At 37.0% G+C, this 21160-nt stretch overlaps 1 protein-coding gene across 5 annotated transcripts in view; it reads left to right on the top strand.

Moving 5' to 3' along the window:
- The window catches only part of ST18 (ST18, C2H2C-type zinc finger), a 189174-nt gene extending 171830 nt beyond the window's left edge, over nucleotides 1-17344 (top strand). For all 5 annotated transcript variants that reach the window (XM_027638719.1, XM_027638720.1, XM_027638724.1 and 2 more), the window contains 9 exons: nucleotides 622-684; nucleotides 1484-1552; nucleotides 6504-6566; nucleotides 6653-6733; nucleotides 7769-7990; nucleotides 10002-10090; nucleotides 11545-11648; nucleotides 13873-14016; nucleotides 14806-17344. In XM_027638719.1, the coding sequence (XP_027494520.1) occupies nucleotides 622-684; nucleotides 1484-1552; nucleotides 6504-6566; nucleotides 6653-6733; nucleotides 7769-7990; nucleotides 10002-10090; nucleotides 11545-11648; nucleotides 13873-14016; nucleotides 14806-14946 (976 nt within the window). In that variant the 3' untranslated portion in view covers nucleotides 14947-17344. The remainder of the gene's footprint in view (nucleotides 1-621; nucleotides 685-1483; nucleotides 1553-6503; nucleotides 6567-6652; nucleotides 6734-7768; nucleotides 7991-10001; nucleotides 10091-11544; nucleotides 11649-13872; nucleotides 14017-14805) is intronic.
- The last annotated feature ends 3816 nt before the right edge of the window (nucleotides 17345-21160 follow it).

The following is a 21160-nucleotide window of genomic DNA, read 5'->3' as shown; positions in this document are numbered from 1 at the left end:
AACCACCTTTGTATCACTTCTCAGTTCAGCTCTGAAACGCCTTGAAAAACTTATGTGCTCATTCTGAACTTCACCTGTGTCAGCTTGAGGTGCTTTCCGTTCTGCAAGCAACCGTAACACCAAATTTCTCACTTGTATCAGCAAATACATATTGGATGTGTTTCTAAAGAGGGTCCCTGATTTTAGTCAGAAGTCAAGGAATTATTTTGAATATTACTGTCCTGTGGCCTGTGTTATATGGGAGGTCAGATCAGAAACTTCAGCACTAATGTTATGAATTGCTGTCAAAATTTCTTAACAATAACGAACTTGTCTTTTTAATAATCCACATTGTAACCAAAATATCTATCCAAAGCATGATGGTTTAACACTGCATTGATAAAAAATAAGGTTTTGATTTATTTGCATTGTGGAAATAGGAAAAATTCTTTTAATCTGTGCTTCAAGTAATATTTAAAAAATAGAAGTTTTGCTAGTTTTTTGCAGTGTCATGATAGTGTTGAAATGTGTAATGACAAATGTGATTGCCCTAAGGATCATTACATAATTCACTGCCGTGTATGGTGAGCTATGTGGTGTATTATACATACTCTAATTTCTCATTGCTTCTTCTTTGCATAGCTGTCCAACTCCAGGATGTGATGGTAGTGGTCATGTAACAGGAAACTACGCCTCACACCGCAGGTAAGAAACAACAGGAAGCCTAGAACAGGAAATAGAGCTGCTTTTAGCTAGTGTATCTTTGAACGTTTTTATACAAACCATGGATAAGTATTCAAAAGTAATTTGCAGAAAATAATCCATACAGAAACGTGGCTGTTTTTCCTGATTTTGTTATATTTGTGAACATTGGGACTCAAACCGCTGATGCAGATTTAAGCAGCATATGCTTATTAGTGTAGCTGCATTTCTTAGCTGAGACCTGCAGATAAGTCCTTTAGTAAAGTTTGCATTTCCCTAAGTGTACAAGCAGTCTCTACACAGATGCTGTTGCATGTGATTATAAATGAGGTTTATGCATCTCTCTCTATGAATGGCTTTGAAATTCGTAGATCTGCTATTACAACCTAAGGATGTTAAATATTTTCCTCAGAATAGCCTACTGTCAGCCTAGGGGTTGCAACAATAATTTCCTTCTTTTCCTTTGGGAGCAGCATGGAAGTATTTTCTGTCTTTACCAACCACGTGGACCAGATCCTCTACCTGTCCTTCATGTAGGAAAGATAAAAGATGGACTCTGTGTACCATTGCCTCCTCATGCTAAGTTTTACAGGGGCTAAAAACCTTTGTCCTTAACTAGATAATTTTTTCCAGTTATTTAAGAACCACAGTCTTATATTGGTTGCTCCTCCTTTGCCAGGACCATATATTAGAGAGTATCTTTTTACACATTATAAGTCATAGATTGTCTGGAGGTTGATGTTTTAGGAAAAAATAAATGTTTTGGTTTAGTAAAATATTACACATAGAATTTTCTTTTCAGTGTTTCTGGGTGCCCATTAGCTGACAAGACATTAAAATCCCTTATGGCTGCTAATTCTCAGGAGCTCAAGTAAGTATTGAAAATTGCACAAATGTTATTGTTTTTTACCTTCAATCAATATGTATCCTATGTTATTTGAAATGCTTTGAGAGCAATGTCAAATATTTGTCTGAAATGTGAAGTGAATTGGTTTGAAAGCTTTTGAGTGAAATAAAGTTTACTTTTCTCCATTTGTTGTTCTTCATTCTTGTACCCCTTCATTTTCATGAATTAACCAGGACCTGGGGGAAAAAATTGTAAACACTAGGAGAGACGCAGCTCTCCCAGTATTTCTGAATCAGAGAGAAATAGAAGATATCTAACATGTAAGAGTGATCTGGCAAACAACTCAGCCTGATCCAGATAGAATAAATTGGAATTATTTAGTTAGAAATAAATCTATTTAGAATAAATCTAAAAATGAGACTAGAATTACTGCAAATAATTTTTTTATTTTTCACTACCCTATACTATGAGTTTAATGTCACTGAAGCAGACATCAAGTCATATGATTTTGTGCTGGCATAATTCTCACCATGAAATGTCACTTACAAAAGGACTGTGCAGGCTCTGCTATATAGACAGATGTATAGGGACATATGAATATTTCAAAAATCTGTAGTCAAGAGAGGCACTGGCAACCAGTCATCTAGTTATGAATTGGCTTCGTCAATAAGGATGTGGGGAAAAGGAAAGGGTAATTAGAGTTCTTTCATAGCTTTCCCTCTGCAACTTGTACATTGGACCCCATAATAGATGGCTTGGAAAAACTCATGAATGCATGAAAAAAAGGGAGAATCCCATGACTGTCCTTTCTGTCCTTTAGGTTCATCCCTAGTCCAGATAGAACATAAAGTCCGATCATGGCGCTATTATGCTTTTTAATGGTGTTAATAGCAGGAGTAACTACATTTAGATTTGAGTCAGTGTTTATCTTCCCCAGATCGAATGTTAGTGGTCTTATTCCTTAGTCTGACAACTTGAATTATAAATGAAATGCTGAACTGATGGTATCTATGGAATTGGACGTACAGGAGATGCAGCAAAATGGCAAAGAAAAGCCATTTATACAGAAAACTATCCAAAGCAGTTCCCAAAGCCAGTAGGTAAACTGGTAGATTGACACAATGCTTCATTTTTTGACATGACTGATTCAAAAGGTATAAAATTTAGGTTCAATTTGTTTCCTAAGAGCAGAACAAGAAGGAAAGAAACTGACTTGTGAAAATGCTGACAAATTTGAAGTAATTTGCTGAGTCATATATATTTGTCCCTGCTTTTGTTGGCTTTCTGCCATACAGAGACACTCACACAAATATTTTGAATAGTTGCTCCTCATGCACCACTACCCCCCCTCCATTCATGTGTGAATAAGTAAATTTGCATACCAATATGGTTATTTTTCCACTAAAGCTTCTAGAGTTTTGGTCATGCCATAAGGAAAGAGGAGCAACAGCATATGACTTAAATGACAAACTGCACACTGTACGCCATGTATAATAAGTGAGTTGTGAAAGACAAAGTCAAAGTTCATGGACATTTCACAGACAGAAATATGTTGCATAACGCACTTAGCATTTAATTTCAATTAACTAGAAAAAGAGCAAAAATCAAAATCTGTTCACAGACAATTCGCAAAAGGAAAAAGCGCTAAATAAAATTATTTTCCACAAATGTACCACCTTATTTTAGCTTCTTGGAAACATAGTTCAGGTGAAATTTTGAACAAAACTCTGCTTTTGGCTAAAAGAAATCTTATGCCGAAACCTGCAGTCATGCTTGCACTGTATAGAATACTATAGTGATATCAATAGTTAATTTTAGTATTGCTATGTGAGCAGAGGGCATAAATGCTCATAGAATCAGGCCAGGAAAGTACCCTCATGTAGTTAAGCATGAATATGAAAAAGCTGTGTATTTTTTTCCAAATGTTATTCATGTTTAATTTGCCAGAATCAAGATATGATTTTGGCTTTAATTATGAATCTCTATGCCAGCAAAGATACAAGGCTTGCATGTGATCCACAGTTTGGAAATAAGGAAGATCTGCTCAGAAAGTGGGCCTTTGAGTCAGATTCAAGAAAATTTTATCTGAGGATTCTTGCTGCTTAGAGCAATCTGAGGTGGTCAATTTAAAACATACTGAACTTGATGATGACTCAGATTTTAAAGCTATAAGGGATAATCGTGGCTGACATCCTATTTCACCAAAGGCTAATCAAGCCTTAAAGAATCTTAAATGTGTACTTTAGAGAGATATTTACTTACAGTTCAGAAACTTTGAGAAATAGGTGGTCAATCCTATCCTTAGACAAGTTTTTACAGTGGTTAAATGTCAGTTTTTAGGAGACATTCTAGCAGTTCTTCTAGAAAGGTTTCACACAAAACATTGATACTGATACATATTCCATAGGCAGCATGACATATTTCAGTTAATGGTTTTCTCAGCTGATCTCAATGGGTTTGCCTTAACTACATTTCATATCCTGTGAGCTTTTGAGGGATCGAAAGAACCAGACATGCTCCTAGATCTGCAGCACAGTATTTAAATTTTACACGTAGTTATAGTTCATTTTCCTAAAGATAAAACAGTCCTCTGGGAGAAGGGGACAAAATAGCAGGCACTCAATGCCTATTCGCAAGTATTTACATATGAAATCATGGAGAGATTTATTTTTGAAGAACAAATTTGGAAGAATTGTAAAAGAATTTGTAACCTACCCCCACTTGAGAGTTGACATCTTTTATTTTGACCTCCTGAGGCCTCTGGCCCTTCAACATAAATCTGATTTTCTTGGCTTTGCACCGGAATCCATTACAGAGTACAACTCCCTAAGCTGGGGCACCAGTTCAAACTTATCAGCCAGTTAAAAGCTGATGAAGATCAGGAGTATTACTGACTGTAAGGCAATACATTGTTGATGTATCTTGTGCTGTGGAATTTCACAATCGATACAAAGATATTACCAATATTTGGAAAACCCAACCCAGTGGTCAAGCTTAAGAGTCTTGCTAATGAAGCTTTTTACTGATTTGTCTGTAGTCCACCTGAAATATCACCTTATAATTCCATCAGTATTTGTAATATCTCAGATTCAAATCTTTAATGACCTCAAGAATAGCTTGTATTCCAATCTGGTTGTGAAATCTGCCTGCTGCCAGAAGTGGTAAATACAGATGGGTTGATTTAAAATTTAGTTCAGTGTCTTTTTTTAAGTCCACAACTCTCAGACTCTCAGATCTGAATGTCTCACACAAAGAGCTTTTACTGAATTAAAGACCACCTCCAGTGTATGCAAACAGCTCTTCTATCTGTGGTCGTCTGATAAAACAAGTAGCCAAAATTAATATCCATGGTATTTGGCAGGTGTTCTGGATTTACTTGTGAGCATTCACACTCTCCAGACATCTGCCCTTGTTCCCTGCTCCACTGACATTGTGCCCAGTCCTTGTCCCACACTCAGATAGGTCAACATTCAGTGCTATACAGTCGAGCAAATCTGGCACTCTGCAACCCACACCCTTACCTTTGCTGTCAGTGTGAGGCATGTCATTCTGCCAAAATATTTTGTTCACAAAATATCATCATGAAATGTTTTGACATTATCTTTTAAAAAAAAGTCACCCCTTTCTTCATTTGAAATTATTTGCTGAATTCTACTTGAATCAATGCATAAATTTGCTCATGTCCAAAAGAAATCAGATTTTTGACAAATTAATTGTTCGCAGAAAACTAGTTTTAAATAATCTGTGAAGAGATGCACCTGCATACTCAGATGTGCTATTACAATTCTGTTTGTAGGTGTTTTCCATGGCAGCCTCCCAATGACTAGATGAAATCACTCATCACTTTAAATCAGGAAAGATTGAGTAACAACTGAGACCCTTAAGAGCATATTGAAAAATGGAAGTTTCCTTAATGGTTCAGTACAATATTATTTGGCACAACTCTTTCTGTAACTCTGATACACTGTAAAAATCAGAGCATTTCAAAGTCCCTTAGGGGTGCTTAGTATATGAACTTTGTGCTGTATAATACAGAAGCATAGAAAAGGCTGACATGACTTATAAAGCTAAATATTTTTGGTGCTGCTTTGTATGCTGAGGTGTGTTTCTCTTCTCTGAAAAAAACCAAATCAAACCACGTCACAAACATACAATAGCCTAAATGAAAAAAAAAATGAAAAAAATCTCTGAACTTCTGAGACAGAAAGTGTTACCAGTAAGGTCCTGCTCCAAACCCCACAGAAGTTAGTGGAAAGACCTACTGACTCCAGCTGGCTTTTGGAGCACTTTCTTCATGTATGAACAGCAAGCAAGAAGCCCACCCTGCCAGACCACTGGTAAAAACACAGTAATGGGCAGGTTTGCTTCTTTTTATTGTGTGGATGTTTCAGTATTAAACATTCATACTCGGAAAGACTTGTTTGTTGCACACACACAGAGAAACGCCTGAACTATGAGACATAAGCATAATCCAATTGCCTAGCTGAAAACTCAGTTGAATCATGTGCTAGATAGAGATGGTCCCGTGGTATGCTTACAGTGCTAGAACATACAAATTATGAAATTCAAATTCTGGCTATCATCTCCCAATGCTCAAAAGTAAAACTGCTTCTCTGCTTCCATTTTCCTTTCTATAAATAGTGGCAAAGTGCTTATTTATATCTGTACCTGAAAACATCATAAAAATAGCAAACAAACACATAGCAGTAAATTTATAAATCTATCAATATCAAGCTGCATTTTTTTCTTTTTGTAACTTTGTTTCTGTACAAGGAAAAATGTTTGATGCAAACAGTGTTATAAACTATCTAAATTTACACATTGTATGCAATATATTTCACATTCCTTACTAAAGCTGTTAAGAAAAAAAAAAAAGGCGAAAAAAAAGCAAACCCCCACAAAAAAGAATCTGCTCATTTTAAAAAAAAATAATCTTTGAGGCCATATTTTATAAGCTTCCTGTATTGTTCCATAGGTGCCCAACACCTGGCTGTGATGGTTCTGGCCACGTAACAGGGAACTATGCATCCCACAGAAGGTAAAAACCGTCCCATCACATGGGGATGCAGTGCTCAGGGTTCTTGGCTAGCAGCAGGTGGCTTTTATTCTGTGTGCTTCTTTCAGCTTGTCTGGTTGTCCTCGTGCCAGGAAAGGAGGTATCAAAGTGACTCCTACCAAGGAAGAAAAAGAAGATCCTGAACTTAAGTGAGTATGGAAAGAATGATCCACCGCCAGTGGAGGGGGGTAAATAGCCCATGAAAGTTCAGGACTTGAGGGATGATAGGGAGATATCCCAGTTAATCTGAACCATGTGAGAATAGTGCCTAGAGCTGGAACGAAACCAAGTGTTTCTGCTTCTAGTGAAGCAGGTGGAGTCCATCACTGAGGAGACTGAACAGTGAGGAAGGATTGCTATATCTGTTTGCACTGGTCCAATTATTTTAAAGAGTAATATGAAAGTGCCATCCAGTTGAAAAAAATTGGCAAAATGAAGGAAAATTATTACTGCCTGAGGTGAAACATGTCAGCTAATTAAATCAGAGTGATACTTTCAAAATATGTCCCAGACAACTTAAATATACATGTCTCATGTCTTTATGTATAAATTAGAATTTCACTTAAAGTGGAAACTCAACAGAGATTAACTACATCCCCAGCTTGAATGCACATTCCATTAAAATCTGTAAATGAAAACTATCAGAATATAAATGTGAAGACTAAGTTGCTTGCAATGTTGTCCATAATACTTGCTAATGAAATATGAGAAACTGCATAATGCTGACAGAGCAGCACAAAAAATCCATATCCTTTCTTTGCAAATATTTGCATGGGTTTGCATACAAGTTTTCCAGGTACAGAACCCACCCTCTGCTTCATACCAGAAACCCAGATAGAGAGGAGAGAATGTTGACCTTCCATACAGTTGAAGAAGTGTGATTTATTGCCTGTAATAGAATTTTGATTTTTTTTTCTGGTAAAAAACTATCTAAATGAATGTTTTATTTTCTCAGTCTCTACAAGTGTATTTTAAATTGCCCTATCTTAAGATCAGCTGAACCTCCATAACTCATTTTGTCAGGAATTGGATGCTCAGGTACAGTGTGCCACCAGGGACCAAGTCTTAAATCCATTAATGTAAAGTAGCAAAGGCAGCTGGAATTACTTTCTCAGACTTTCTTGAGTCTGTCTTCATCTGCTCTTTCCAGCGAAAACAGGGATTCTTTTGCTGTGTTTCTGTAGATGTCCAGTGATAGGCTGTGATGGCCAAGGTCACATATCAGGTAAATACACTTCTCATCGCACTGCTTCTGGTTGTCCTTTGGCTGCCAAGAGACAGAAGGAGAGTCCCGTCAATGGGTCTTCACTATCCTGGAAACTGAACAAACAAGAGCTGCCACACTGTCCTTTGCCAGGCTGCAACGGGCTGGGTCATGTTAATAATGTTTTTGTCACCCACAGAAGGTATAATTTTGTGTTTTCTCTTCTCATTTTTCCTTAACAATCCACTGTTGAATTGGCAACGTGTGAGGTTAGAGCCAGAATAAACTGTGATGAAGTCTTTTAAATAGCAACATGGTTTACATTGCAGCTAGAGTGATACAAAACAGAATTACTTTGAGAGACTTAAACTTTTATGTCTTTTTCTATGTTCCCATTGCAGCATGACTTTCCTAGGTCTTGGGATTAGCACAGTGCCTACACAGTTTAAAATTAAATAGAGTTCTTTCCTAGGGAAATATGGATTTGTATCTGCACATCTTTAAAAGAAAATGGAAATATCATTTAAATGTCACCAGAAAAGTTTTAGCCTAACGGCATTCATTTCATGTTGTTTTCATAAACTTTGTATTTAAACAGCTAGAGACACACATAAAAAAATTAAGCATGCAGAACTCACATGGATTTAAAAAGTTTGAAGTTATGACAATCTTACAAAGAAAATTAACCTTACAAAGAAGGAGTCACACATATAACCAATAACAATAAACACCAGCTATCATTGTGACAACACTAGTATAACCTGACTGTATTCAATCAATATTGCTCAAGAATCTGGCTATAATATCTGAATTAATATCTGCCAAGTTTAGTTTTCTATCTTTAACAGGAATTAAGTCTACATTCTCTGTCTCCTTTGCTTTCTTCGTAACACTCTGAATCAACTTTTGCAATACAAGAATGTCCAAGGTGACTTAAATAAATTCAGTCAGAGTCCAATGTTATCCTAATTTTATGATCTACATCCCCTGTTAAAGTCTTTACATCAGGACACTAGTGTAAATTTTAGCTAATTAAGCAAGTAGCATAAATAGTATTTTAGTTGGCTGCAACTCAGAGTACAGATGACTTCTGTCCTACATAAGGCTGAATAACACTCAAGATGTTACAAGCAAATATAGCTTTGTGATATGATATCCTTTCCTAGGACATTTGAAACCTAACAAGTAACTCATGGCTTTGAGACAATCTTCCAGTTAGCTATCTGCTCTGGGCAGAGATAATAAGCAGTAATTTAGAGATGAAGAACTAGCATCTTTCCCTGTATAGTTTTTAGCTAAGCCAACAAAAGCTTGCTTGCTTTTGAATTATTTTTTTTTTCCGTGTGGAAATGCCATGTCTGTTAGGATTTTTGTTTTCAATTTTTGAACACACACACACACACACACACACACAAAAAAAAATCAACCATTTTCTTGTGGAACAAAATTTTCCTTCACTCCTTACTTGGCTACATCTGAATACAAATCCTTCTGCCAGTTCTTCAGCATATGGGTATTTCTTCCTTGTTATTTATATAGATAGTATTAAGGCAGTGCAATTCATCTTAGCCCTTTAGTGGGCTATAAAAATTGCCTCAGATAATTACCAGCTGATGAAATTGTAAGCTTTGAAATAGCAAAATGTAATTTAACGTGATCAGTGGTTAAAAAGCAAACTGACTATATAATAGAACCATTCTAAAAAGCTATTACAGCCTATAGGGTATATCCAGAATTATTATTGTATTGATCATTATTATGTATCAACAAAATGATCCAATAATTATGCATCGTGGCAATCATCCTATTAATTAAATTTTTTTAGGATAGTAAACTTGCCATTTCATAGGACCATACTGTCCCTCTCCTCTGGAGCACAATCCCTCAATAAAAACAATTCATGAGTGTTGGAACTTGAAGAATTCTGTAAATGCATCTTCACATAACTGTAGCTGCCATTGCTATTTTGATTATTTTGAAATATGCTTAAGAGTTGTTTACTTATAGGTTGAGATTTCTGTACCAATTTTCAAGCTGCAATATACAGTTAAATGGCTCTTTATGAGTTATGTCATTCCCCGAAGCTATACTATAATGGAGATACTGATGTGACCTTAGGTACAGAGGTCTGTCCAAGTGCATGATAATATCGCCTGAAAGGATTGTTGCCATTTTCAAGTGGGTGCTAATGTTTTTTTTCCTATCCGTTTCAGCCTGTCTGGTTGTCCTCTGAATGCACAAACCATAAAAAAGGGCAAAATTTCAGAAGAATTAATGACTATCAAGCTTAAAGCAAGTGGCGGTAAGGAGATTTGTAAAAGACGATGACATTTATTTAGATAGAAGGGCCCTGACTCCCATTTATGCTTATGCCCCTTTATGCCATTCTGGCATTAATTCTCACTACTTTCAGTTGTCTCTAGTAATAAAAAATCTTAAATAACAAAAATCTTTGCATGAGAGATTAAAAAATTATTCTCATTTACATCATGATAAACCAACGTTGAGGGTATTCTCTTGTCTGAGAGCATTATTTTTTTTATTTGGATATACTTTCAATACTATTGCTATAAATTATTAGTTACAGATTAGGAGGACTTGGCTAGCTAATGACTAAGGTGAGAAGGGAGAAATATTGTGGTCAGAAATTGACTCATCTCCCTAACTTGAATACTACCTGGTTTAGTATCTACGCAGTGCTTAGGTAATTTTGCTAACCCAAGTGCAAAGCAACAATTACCAAATAGTTACAGAGGGAAATGTGCAGGAGTCTTCTTTCTTATACAATGTACTTTAGAGAGTTGAGCATTGAGCCAGAATTCAGGAAATTTAGTCTTTAGCCTCCAACTGCTGAGCAAAATGGCTGTGTTATTGCTTACACATTTCCCAAGCTGGCTCCCCAGCAGACTCAGTTCAGGGCTCTAGATTTTAACAACTGTGACACAAATCTCCGGGCAGAGTTGGTCTCAGAGTGATCCTAAGCAGAAAGAGTGATGTGTATTGCCAGCAGCTGTAACTGCTCTGTATTTTTCAGGACAAGACTTCAATTAAAGAGCTGAATTTTTTTTTTTTTTTTCTATCTAACTTGGTGGAATGTAAAAATCTACCTTCCTTTTTTTTTTTTTTCTATAATGCTTGTTAGCTTTCTGATAATTTTGTTTTTGCTGTTACTTAAACTTCACTGTTTAACAGATATAACTAAGGCTCTGGTTATTGAAGTTATTCTGCACAGAGGTTTGGCCCCACAGAAATTCTTGTAAGATAAGAAGCAAGTACAGATGAGTTTATTAAAGTCAGCAATTATACCAGTGAAGATGTTATCCTGGGGTGTTTTCTGAAAGAGAAGGGTTGCTGTTATGTTTTTTAAAACAAACAAAAAAAACAACCCTAAGGCCCATACCCAAACACTGCAAAAATGCCCTTATATTTTATGATAAACTTTCGTCTTTCTGGGCAATTTTTCCTTTCTGCACCCTTCAGCTTGTAATTGCATGTTGCAATGGGAAAAAAAAAAGGAATTGTGAAACTCAAGGACTAAGATAGGCTCTTCTGTGTTTCAGCTCATATAGATATTTTACAGGTAGGACACAATTTTGACAGTAAAAGCAAAGTAAAAGACAATTTAAGGATCAAACATTTGATGAAATACTTGTTATCTTCTCCTTGTTCAGTAGCAGGTGACGTAATTTGTTAGTCATACATCCATTTACATGTGGACACTTTAAAGCTGATATTGTTATTTTCAACTATTTACAGGTATTGAGAGTGATGAAGAAATAAGACATTTGGATGAGGAAATAAAAGAACTGAATGAATCCAACCTTAAAATTGAAGCTGACATGATGAAACTTCAGACTCAGGTATGACATTAACGTGAAAGTTTTATCTTTTCTTATGCTATTTTTAAGCATGATAAATAAATTAGATACTGTGTAAATGCTATGTTTAAACATATCCAGTCTCCCGTGCACTAGTTTTTCCATTGTTCTGTGGCACTTATAAGTACCAAAAATCCTACATGCTTTTTTGTCAAGCTCTTGCTTGCTTGTTTTCTGTAAATCAGCAGCAGGTTCCTGGGTATTGTCTTAAAGATCTAGTGAATGACAAATTCAGGGCAGTTGGGAGCTAATCTTGGCAAGCAGAAAAAAAACATATTTACAAAACAAAACATTCATTTTCCTTTGTTGACCAAATGTTTGTTGACCAAATCGTGCAGATCTTATGACTTGAGTTTTAGGGAGGATATTACCTCTTACTAGCACACTCCAACTCTTAATGCAAGTTGACTTTGTTCTTATGTGTACCTAGGAAAATCTGCCTAGTTCACTGTCAGTTATCCAAACAGTTTGAATTTTGCCTACAGACAACACCTGGTAAAGAATGTACGCCTTTTGCTAATTTGTGTAGCAGAGGAGTTTGATGGGAGTTAGGGAAGTTATTCTCTTTCATTATTTTGTATACTGGAGAGGTTAAATTACCTTTAAGATGCTGATAGTGGTTCTATGGAGTGAGCTGTGTAGGTTCATCCCTACAGAGACTCCTACATGCACCTGGAAGCTAACCTGGGTGGACTGTGTAAAAGCAAGACCAGAAACTTGCTCAATATCTTTTGAATAAGAGTTTAAGTGAGATCTGGGAACTGAATATAAGTCTAAACTGATCTAAACCAAACTCTGTGCAACCACGCCCCACTGTATTTGTACCACATTGGAATGCGTAATGTTGATTCGTGCTGGTTTTGTAAAAACCACTACATGTATGGTCTAAATAAAGGAGAAGTCTGTGCCTCTTTTGCTGGATCTAAACTGAAACGGCTGTGGGGATATCCATCTCAAATTGCACTGCAGGGGGGCTGTGCTCTGAGCCTCCGGACACTTAGTTCTCTCTGGTGATCACTGTGCTGTTTGTACGGAGATTGCCCAATTTATGCAGTCAGATTTCTTCTCCCCAGACTTGCTCCCTGGTGAAGGCAATCTGACCAGCAAAGCCTGAACTGAACTACAACAGAAGCAATAACTCCCCTACCTCCTTTTAATCCATCCCAGCCAGGTGTTGGGCTGCTATGAACACCCTCCAGAGGAGAGGTTGTGGTGTATGGCAGGCAGGCAAAAAGGGGGTTCTCACAGTGGGGAGTTTTGCTGTGTATGAGGAAAGAAAGTAAAGTGGCCACAGCAGGAGGCAATTAAGTAGTGCAAAGAGGTGCATACTAATAAGGATAGGGTGGGCATAACAATCATGGATGTTACTGCACCCTTATGTGCCTTGCAGAGCTGTGGCCGGGCACAGGGATGTCAGCCCTTGGTTTGGCCCTGTCCCACTGCCTGTTCCCAGGGAAAGGAGAAGGGCAGAAGGAAACCAGGCCCTGCAGTTGCTGTTTATGTTTTTTCAGCACTGCTTTGACATATAAGCCTTCAGAGCTGAATATATTCCAGAGCTCTCACTTTAAAAAGATACCATTTTTCTAGCTTAGCTGCTTTTTCTTGCTCTTTCCAAAACCCTCCTTTTGGTTCTGTTGGTCAGAGATCGTCTTTGTGATGATCGCTGTGCACTCAACCTCTCATATCAGTTTCCTTTCCACTCTATTTTTCTCTTATTGTTTCCAGTGCCAGCCCTGCTGCTAATCCCAGCCAGCCCACAGCTCACCCAGGAGCAGGGCGGGAAAGCAGCACAACAGCTAATACCCGTGCCCTTCCTATTGTGGTCGATCAGCAGGGATGCTGTAAGAGCAGGACAGCAATGTAAACATCAACCCCCTTTCTCCTTCCCTCTGCCGGCCCTGCGGCCGCACTCTCCATCCCAGCTCCACAATGACCTTCCCCCCTGAGCTCAATTCCCTCCTCCCGCTGTGGGCCACAAGGTTTCTCCATGAACAAGTGAAGTCCATCGATTCAGATCAAATACAACCTCTTCTTTGCTTTGAATATTTGGGGGAGTAGTTATGTCTCTCCTAAAAAAACATAGCTGAGTTTCGTATCTGTTGTAGCCCCTCTCGTAATCACCCAACTTACATTTTGGGTTCAAACTGGAGTTACAATGCTGCCAAGGGTCTACTTGTCTGTGTGTTTGTACGTGCTTATCTTTTAGATTACATCTATGGAGAGCAATTTGAAAACAATAGAAGAAGAGAACAAACTCATAGAGCAGAACAACGAGAGCCTGTTGAAGGAGTTAGCTGGCTTAAGCCAAGCCCTTATCTCCAGTCTCGCTGACATTCAGCTTCCACAGATGGTAAGACCACAGCCAGCAGCTTTGCACCTTCTTTGAGACTGTCTTGCCAGCACTTGAAGCAGATGAGCAAGCTCAGGGACCAGCAGGAGCACTGGAGCTACAGTAGCAGAGAGCTCTTTTAGCCTGATTTACTTTGCAGAGATGCTGGATCATGAAATCTGTGTGATGGCAGGCACAGTTGCTTCCAGGACTGAGCCAGCACTGGTATCTTTACCCTATACCACACTGTGCAAGGCAGGCTTTTTCCCCATCCCTCCGTATCTGAACATCCACCCTGCACAAAGAGTGAAAATTTCACACTGAAAATCTTTATTTACTCTGCTCCCATATCAAAACTTTAAACTGTTTAATACAGGCGATTTTTCTGAAGCCAAAAAAGCTCTCCCTTCTCAAAATTTTCACACCTTGCTTGCAAACACAGGCCAAATCCATAGAGGTACTTGGGTTTCCAGTCCCCTTTCCAAATGTCAAGAGTGCCACTGAAAGATTAAGTAAGGACGGTTAGGGGGAATGCCAGCCACAATCTCAGAGCCAAATAAGCAACAAAAAAAAAAGCTACAGTAACCATAATATCTCCAACTCCTTTGCTTGCTTGGAGTGCATGGATCCCCCCAGCACTGCAACTCCTGTAATTTCCACAACCCCTCCATTAATATGGATGGCTACCCTGTTTATGACTTCTCCCCAGTTGCCATATCGCTACTTTTCCATCCTTTGGGGTTGGGTGTTTGGGTTTTTTTGGCCTTAATTTTATCTCTTACAATTATAATCTGTTTTGTCTTCATTTAGGGGCCAATCAGTGAGCAGAATTTCGAAGCATATGTAAATACACTCACAGACATGTACAGCAATCTGGAACGGGACTATTCCCCCGAATGCAAAGCTCTGCTGGAAAGTATCAAACAGGCAGTGAAGGGCATCCATGTGTAGGATGTGAAAGCTGCTGGGCAACAGAAATTACTTAACAGCAGTAAACTCCAGATGGATCTGTTAGGAGTTCATGTACTGCTAAGGGGTGTAGGTTGCCATGCTGCATTTACAATTGCAACATTGCACTAATTTTTTCCCAGCTGACATAAAAAAAAAGAATAAAACCACAACAGACTATTTGTATTAACAGCAATGCACTCTGTTAGTATATTGTATTTATTTCAGTACAATTTCTTTTTTTTTCTTCTTTTGCACTCAGTTTTTGTAAAGTGAATGTAAAAAGTGTGTGCAACTATTTTTTATATTTTTTATTTATTTCTAATCAAAGAGTTGTTTTTTTATCTTTTAACAGCATTTTTGCAGCCTGCCATATTTTTACAAATGTGTTTATTAATTTATTTTCCAACAGGATTTTAAATAGACTGAAAGTTATACTGTAAATTAAATAACTTGCTGGGTTTGTACAGGAAGATAAAAAAAACCTATGAAAGTAACAAATGACTGAACCGTGGTTCTAGTTTTATTTTCCTCACATCCTGCTTTTTTATAATGGCTTTGTATCAGAAATGGGTTTGCAGTAACATGAGATGTGAAGATGCACGGAATGAGAAGACAAATGGTGCCCACTAGTGGGGAACTTGGGATCTTAAAAGCACAGTATGCTGGAAAACAGTGTGTTAAAGAATACGTTAGCAATAATGAAATATAGCAATCAGCAAAGCACTTGACTTGGCTGTGTGATTTAGCCTATGAGAATGATTATTTAAAATGTTTCAAGAGAACTTCAGATTTATTTTACCACTGCAGTTTTTGTTCAGAGTTAGCTCATGAAGGGAAATGACAATTATCTCTAAACAAGGAGGGTAATTAGGCAGGTACTGGTACTTTTTTAGTATGAGACGTTGAGGTTTTACCCAAGTGACCAGTATTGCTATGGATTTGGATTTGAAAAACGCAAGCACATCCCAAGCTAAAGGCTTTTTGCATAACGAGTCGAACACATCTCCCCTGAAATGGCATTTAATACTGGTTTGAACTTAACGGCAGCTGAGAAGGCAGCGGTCTGGAGGGGAATAATACTCCTCTGGCCTGACGGTGGTTGCTTGTCTCTTGGAATGACTGGTAGCAACGCCGTGACTGGTTTCTCCCATCTTTCTTCACTAAGACTAGGTTGATACTGAGTTTGTTACCAGTCTCTTGGTAGGATACCAAGTGCTACAGAGTGTAAGACAGGTGGAGGTGTGGACAGACGAGCACTTGCACAGAGGTGCCAGCGTGCCCCTCGGTATCTGGTTAGCCTGGGTATGGAATTTCTGAGTCCGTCAGAAACTAGCGGTTGCTATAACAGAGGCAATGTCTATTTCAGGGATTGTAAGTAATTAAGCATTGTTTCAAAAGTTTTTTTTATATTTATTTTTTTTAAGAAAAAGGTATAAACAACCAGCTAAACTGCCTTTTTTGTATGCACACACACCTCATGTGCATATGTGCCTCAGTGTAAATGTATACATGGATCTAGCGTGTGTTTAATTTTTCCGTGCTATAATGAAAGTGTTTATTTTTATTAGCCGCATTTATATTTAGATTGAATATGATGGCATTCACAGGCTTGACATATACAATTATATTATTACTGTTTCTGCACAAAAGTACTATTCAGAAGTGATTCAACTCTCATGCACTGTGGTCACTGTTCTGCATTAGGTGGGGCTTGCTTTTTGTTGGGATGTTGATTCAACTCTCCGATCTTAGTTTAGACAGGGGAAAATGTATGTTCTTAGGAGCTGTGTTTATTTTTAAATTGATTTTTCAAAAGCTACCATACGTGCTGTCTAATATAAATAGGAGAACACCAAACAAAAATTTGCTATTAAAGTTATTGTTCTTGCTAAAAACACAAAAAGCAAACATTTGTTATACTTGTTAAATGCATACAAAATGAGTTCACTCATTACAAAGACTAAAATTTAATTTACTAAATATTTTAACAAATTTGTTATATATTTTATTTAAGTAAAAAAAATCTCTTACTGACCTATGTATTTATTATTATGATTTACTATGGCTTCAGGTTAATTTATCTGTGTTTGGTTGTTTGCTCAGGATGTTCTGTGAAGTATGTTTGTATTTATTTGCCTCCCTTGTACTTGATGTGTTTTGTAATGTGCACTGTTTTTTTTTCTTTCAGTTTTCCTTTTTTTTGTGTTTAAATGCATTGATGAGCTATACTGTAAATTAGACCTTTTGTAAAGAGCAATGATGTATGCATTTTTTAATTTGGAGTAGTTTGTATACTGTTTCTTCATACAATTAATATTTCTTACATCAAAACAACAAAATTGTGTTCTGTGCTGTACATTTGGTGTATGGTAGAAAATAAAATTGATAATGAAATATTGCAGCAAGTTTTTTGGGTTTTTTATCCTCTAGATGTTGACTTATATTATACTTTCTTAACTGCACCTGGCACTATACAATGTGTCAGATGTTTCACTTGCTTTGTGTACAAAATGTGTCATCCCTGTAAGTAAATGTCTGATATAAATAATTTAATTAGCGTTTTACTTTGTCAATTTGAAATAAGAAGGGGAAAAATAGAACCATTTAAGAGGTTCTTTTCACTTCCAAAGGGAAAAAAATCAAGATGATAATCACTGCATTATTTAGTACATTCTTTTCTTGGCAGTTGTAGTCTTCATTTATACTGATAAAGTACAGGATTTGTGCTGACCTTTAACAGCTGCTAAATGATGTTTAAACATAAAAGCCATTGTAAAGTTTCCAGCAATTCGGAACCGCCCACTGTTCCAGTGCAATTTTCTGCGGAGAATTGCAGTGCTTAGACATTGCACAAATAAAAATCTGCTGGTTTTAGAAAGGCAATATTTCCACCTAATGGACTTTCTTTTTTCACTGCTCGTTGTAGCGAAAACAGGCCAGTTTTATTTAGGATGCATGCTAATGGCTTCAGGAGCATTTCTTGTCTCAGATTCCAACTTTCCACGGATAGAGAATAATTTTCACTTAGAAAATAAGGCAAATTTAAATCCTATAAAGTAACTGCTAATTGTTTATTTGAATAGACATATTTAGATAAACCAAAATGGACCCTGACACTAAAAAAATATGTCCTGAATTTAAATAGAATTTCAAAATTTGCATCACATGAATCCTGGATGTTCACAAATCTTGATGAGTTTGGACTCTAGAGTCAGCAAAAGGCTGGGATGGAGACAGACCTGTCCTGGGAATCTCTGCTCCTTTGGGGTTCAGAGTTTTCTTTGTTCTAGGACACTTACCCAAAGACAGTATGAACTGGTTCTTAGTTAATTATTAGTTACTTACATAATATGTCTTAATGAATATAAATAATATTTTTAAGGGTTCTTAAAATTACTTTCACTTGGACCTTCAGATAAGCAGATGCTAAAGGGGCAGTGTCTTCTCCCACATCACAGATGAAACAGGTTTCCTTTAGCAATGTGCCCTAATGCTAAACAGATAAAGACTGCAGCCAAGATTTCAATTTTGTCTGACTGCCTAAATTCAAATCACAAATTTAGAAGGCCTTATTGTCAGATAGGCAGCTCTTCACATCTCATTTTTCAAAGATCTATGCTAAATCTGATCATCTGCTATTTATAAGACTGGGGAAACACAGTAGTATGAGGCTGTTAGGCTCTATGTACATGTTAAGAAAACTATGCTGTATTCTCAAATGTTTCCAGCAATCTGAGAGGGAATGTGAGCAGAAAAATACTTTTCCTAGTGGTTTTGGATGGGAAATATGATATTAACAGTTAATTGATTACATTATTATTATTATCTAAAGACTATCTTACCTACATTAATCTTTAAACAACTTGCTCTGATAATATTTCAGTATTGAAATTATGGCCTTTCTCCAATAAAAAAGAATAGTGTAAATACTTAAGCCATATTCATTATTTAAATTATATAAGCTGAGGAGTCAGGAGTATCCCAAAACAACAAAACATGTGCTTGAAACAACCTTTAAAACCATTTTTGTCTTCTGAAGTTTCCATTTTTTAAAAATAGTTCTGAATCGATCCCTATAGAAAGGGGAAAAGTACTTGATTCAGTAAAAATACATAAATTCCAATTATTGAATTAACTTGAATGGAATTGAAGTTTTAAATATTAAGGAGAAGGAAAGGGAGCAAGAACAGTTAACATTTGTTGTCCTGACAGATCAGGAAGCCTATCCTGCTTCTTAAATAATCACAACAAAGATTTTTGAGTCCACGTTGTAGAAAACAAATTCTGTAGAAAACAGATTCTATTTTATTCTATTAGAATCAGAATTTTATATATAGAATATAATTCTATATTTCATATAGAATTTTGTTTCTATTTACTAATTAAGCATCTTTTGTCTCATTCTGACTTAGTATATCTAACTATGTCATGGCTTTTCTACTTGATGCCCCTTCATTCTACTTACATCGTACTTTTAATAAGATACGAGATTTCTTGATGGGAATTCGCTATCATGCAATCATACAGAGTTATGACAGAAGTCATCTCCTTGGTTTCTCCGTGTGTTCCACCAGTGCAATACATTCTACCCGTTTTGCCATTTCTGCTACGCTTAAAGTTTTTTTATGACTTGTGCAGCTATATATCTTGAACACTGCCAGGAGATCTGTACGAGATGAAGTCCTTTGTTCAACTTGCTCAGGATACTGTGAGATGATAGAACTCCATTTAGCTTTTGTGTAATGTAGGACAGTGACCTAGTTTCAGTACCTTTCAATATCTCATTCTGGCTTCGTTTTCTTCTGTCTCTTTTGGTCTAGTAAGTCTTAGACAGCCAAGCTTACACATAATTGCATCAAGGATTAGTCTGATTTCCTGTCTGACTTCATGGTACAAATTGTTTCAACCGCATTTCATTCTTAACGATTGTTCCCAGGGACATTGTCTAAGTAAATCTCAGGACTTTTCAGTTATGTGATAACAATTACTATTTAGGTGGCTGCTGCCTGTTCCTGAAACTGTTACTGCATGGGATTTTTTCAAACCAGCTTTTGGTGCCCAGCACCAGATTTTGGTGCCCAGCTTCACATCATTTGAAGTGGCCTCATTTTTAGACACTAAATGCACAGCTGTTTTTGCCAAACAGGGCCTTTTCAAAATTCTCTTCTCTGGCCAATCCAAATTACTAGCTAATAAGTTTTCATATTATTACTCCATAGCATTTATATATATATGTATGTATATATATATATATATATATATATATGCACCATACAGTTCCATACTTGTACCCATCCCAGGTATTGAAGGAAACATAATTTATGTTACATCAAGCTTAACTCTGACTCACACCAAACTCCTCTTTTACTGTTTGTGCACACCTTTTTTATCTTATTTTCTTACAGAAAATAAAATAAGAAGAAAAAACAAAGGACTGAATGTCATTCTTTATCTAACTGAAGATATCATCTGTTCAACCAGTTCCCTGAAGCTTGGGCTAGGGTTTAATGCATCTGGCCTGAAATATTCCTCAAATACATGTACCATTTCATGTGCACCCTCTGCATACTTCTAAAATAAACAAAATCTGGATTAGGAATCAGGTTCTATACTGATTTCAAAATTATTGGGATGAAATTGATTTGATCCTTTAGAAACATGATGAGCTTAGTTCCCTTGGGAGGGAAGTGCCTAGAATTGTGAGTCAGTTTATTTAATCCTGAGGTATGGTCAAAAAGACCTTAGGAAAGGAATGAAGGTTTTATAAAACTCATCTTACCAGAAAAACCTGTGTAAATTGATTTCTTTCAGTGAAAGTACAGTGCAATTTCCATAGACTGAAGAACCGAGCTCTTTGCACTAACACATGGCAGAGACATCACATGTAGAGCATCAGTGCTGAAGACTGTGAGGGGATGCCCCGTGTTTCCCAGTTGGCAAGAGACAAAATGGAACCCCAGGAAGCCCAGCTTTAGGCCTTACTCAGGCTTATGGATAACCCTGAGCAAGACACTTGATTCTAGCTCTGTTTTCACATCTGGGAAACAAAAACAACTCTGAAGTGCGTTAGGAATGAGCAACACCAGTCTTACAACAGGGCATGTGGTACATGCATGTGTATACAGTAAGGAAGGAAGAGCCTTAGCACATGTGTAAGGGCATATAGCAGCTATTACTATGTGACAGGCAGTACACTATCAGTTTCACAACAGCA

This window comes from Corapipo altera, unplaced genomic scaffold (assembly GCF_003945725.1).
Source record: "Corapipo altera isolate COAL_440 unplaced genomic scaffold, ASM394572v1 49, whole genome shotgun sequence".
NCBI classification, from domain to species: Eukaryota; Metazoa; Chordata; class Aves; order Passeriformes; family Pipridae; genus Corapipo; species Corapipo altera.
The sequence above is the reverse complement of the archived record's forward strand: the minus strand, read 5'-3'. Positions and strand labels throughout refer to the sequence as shown.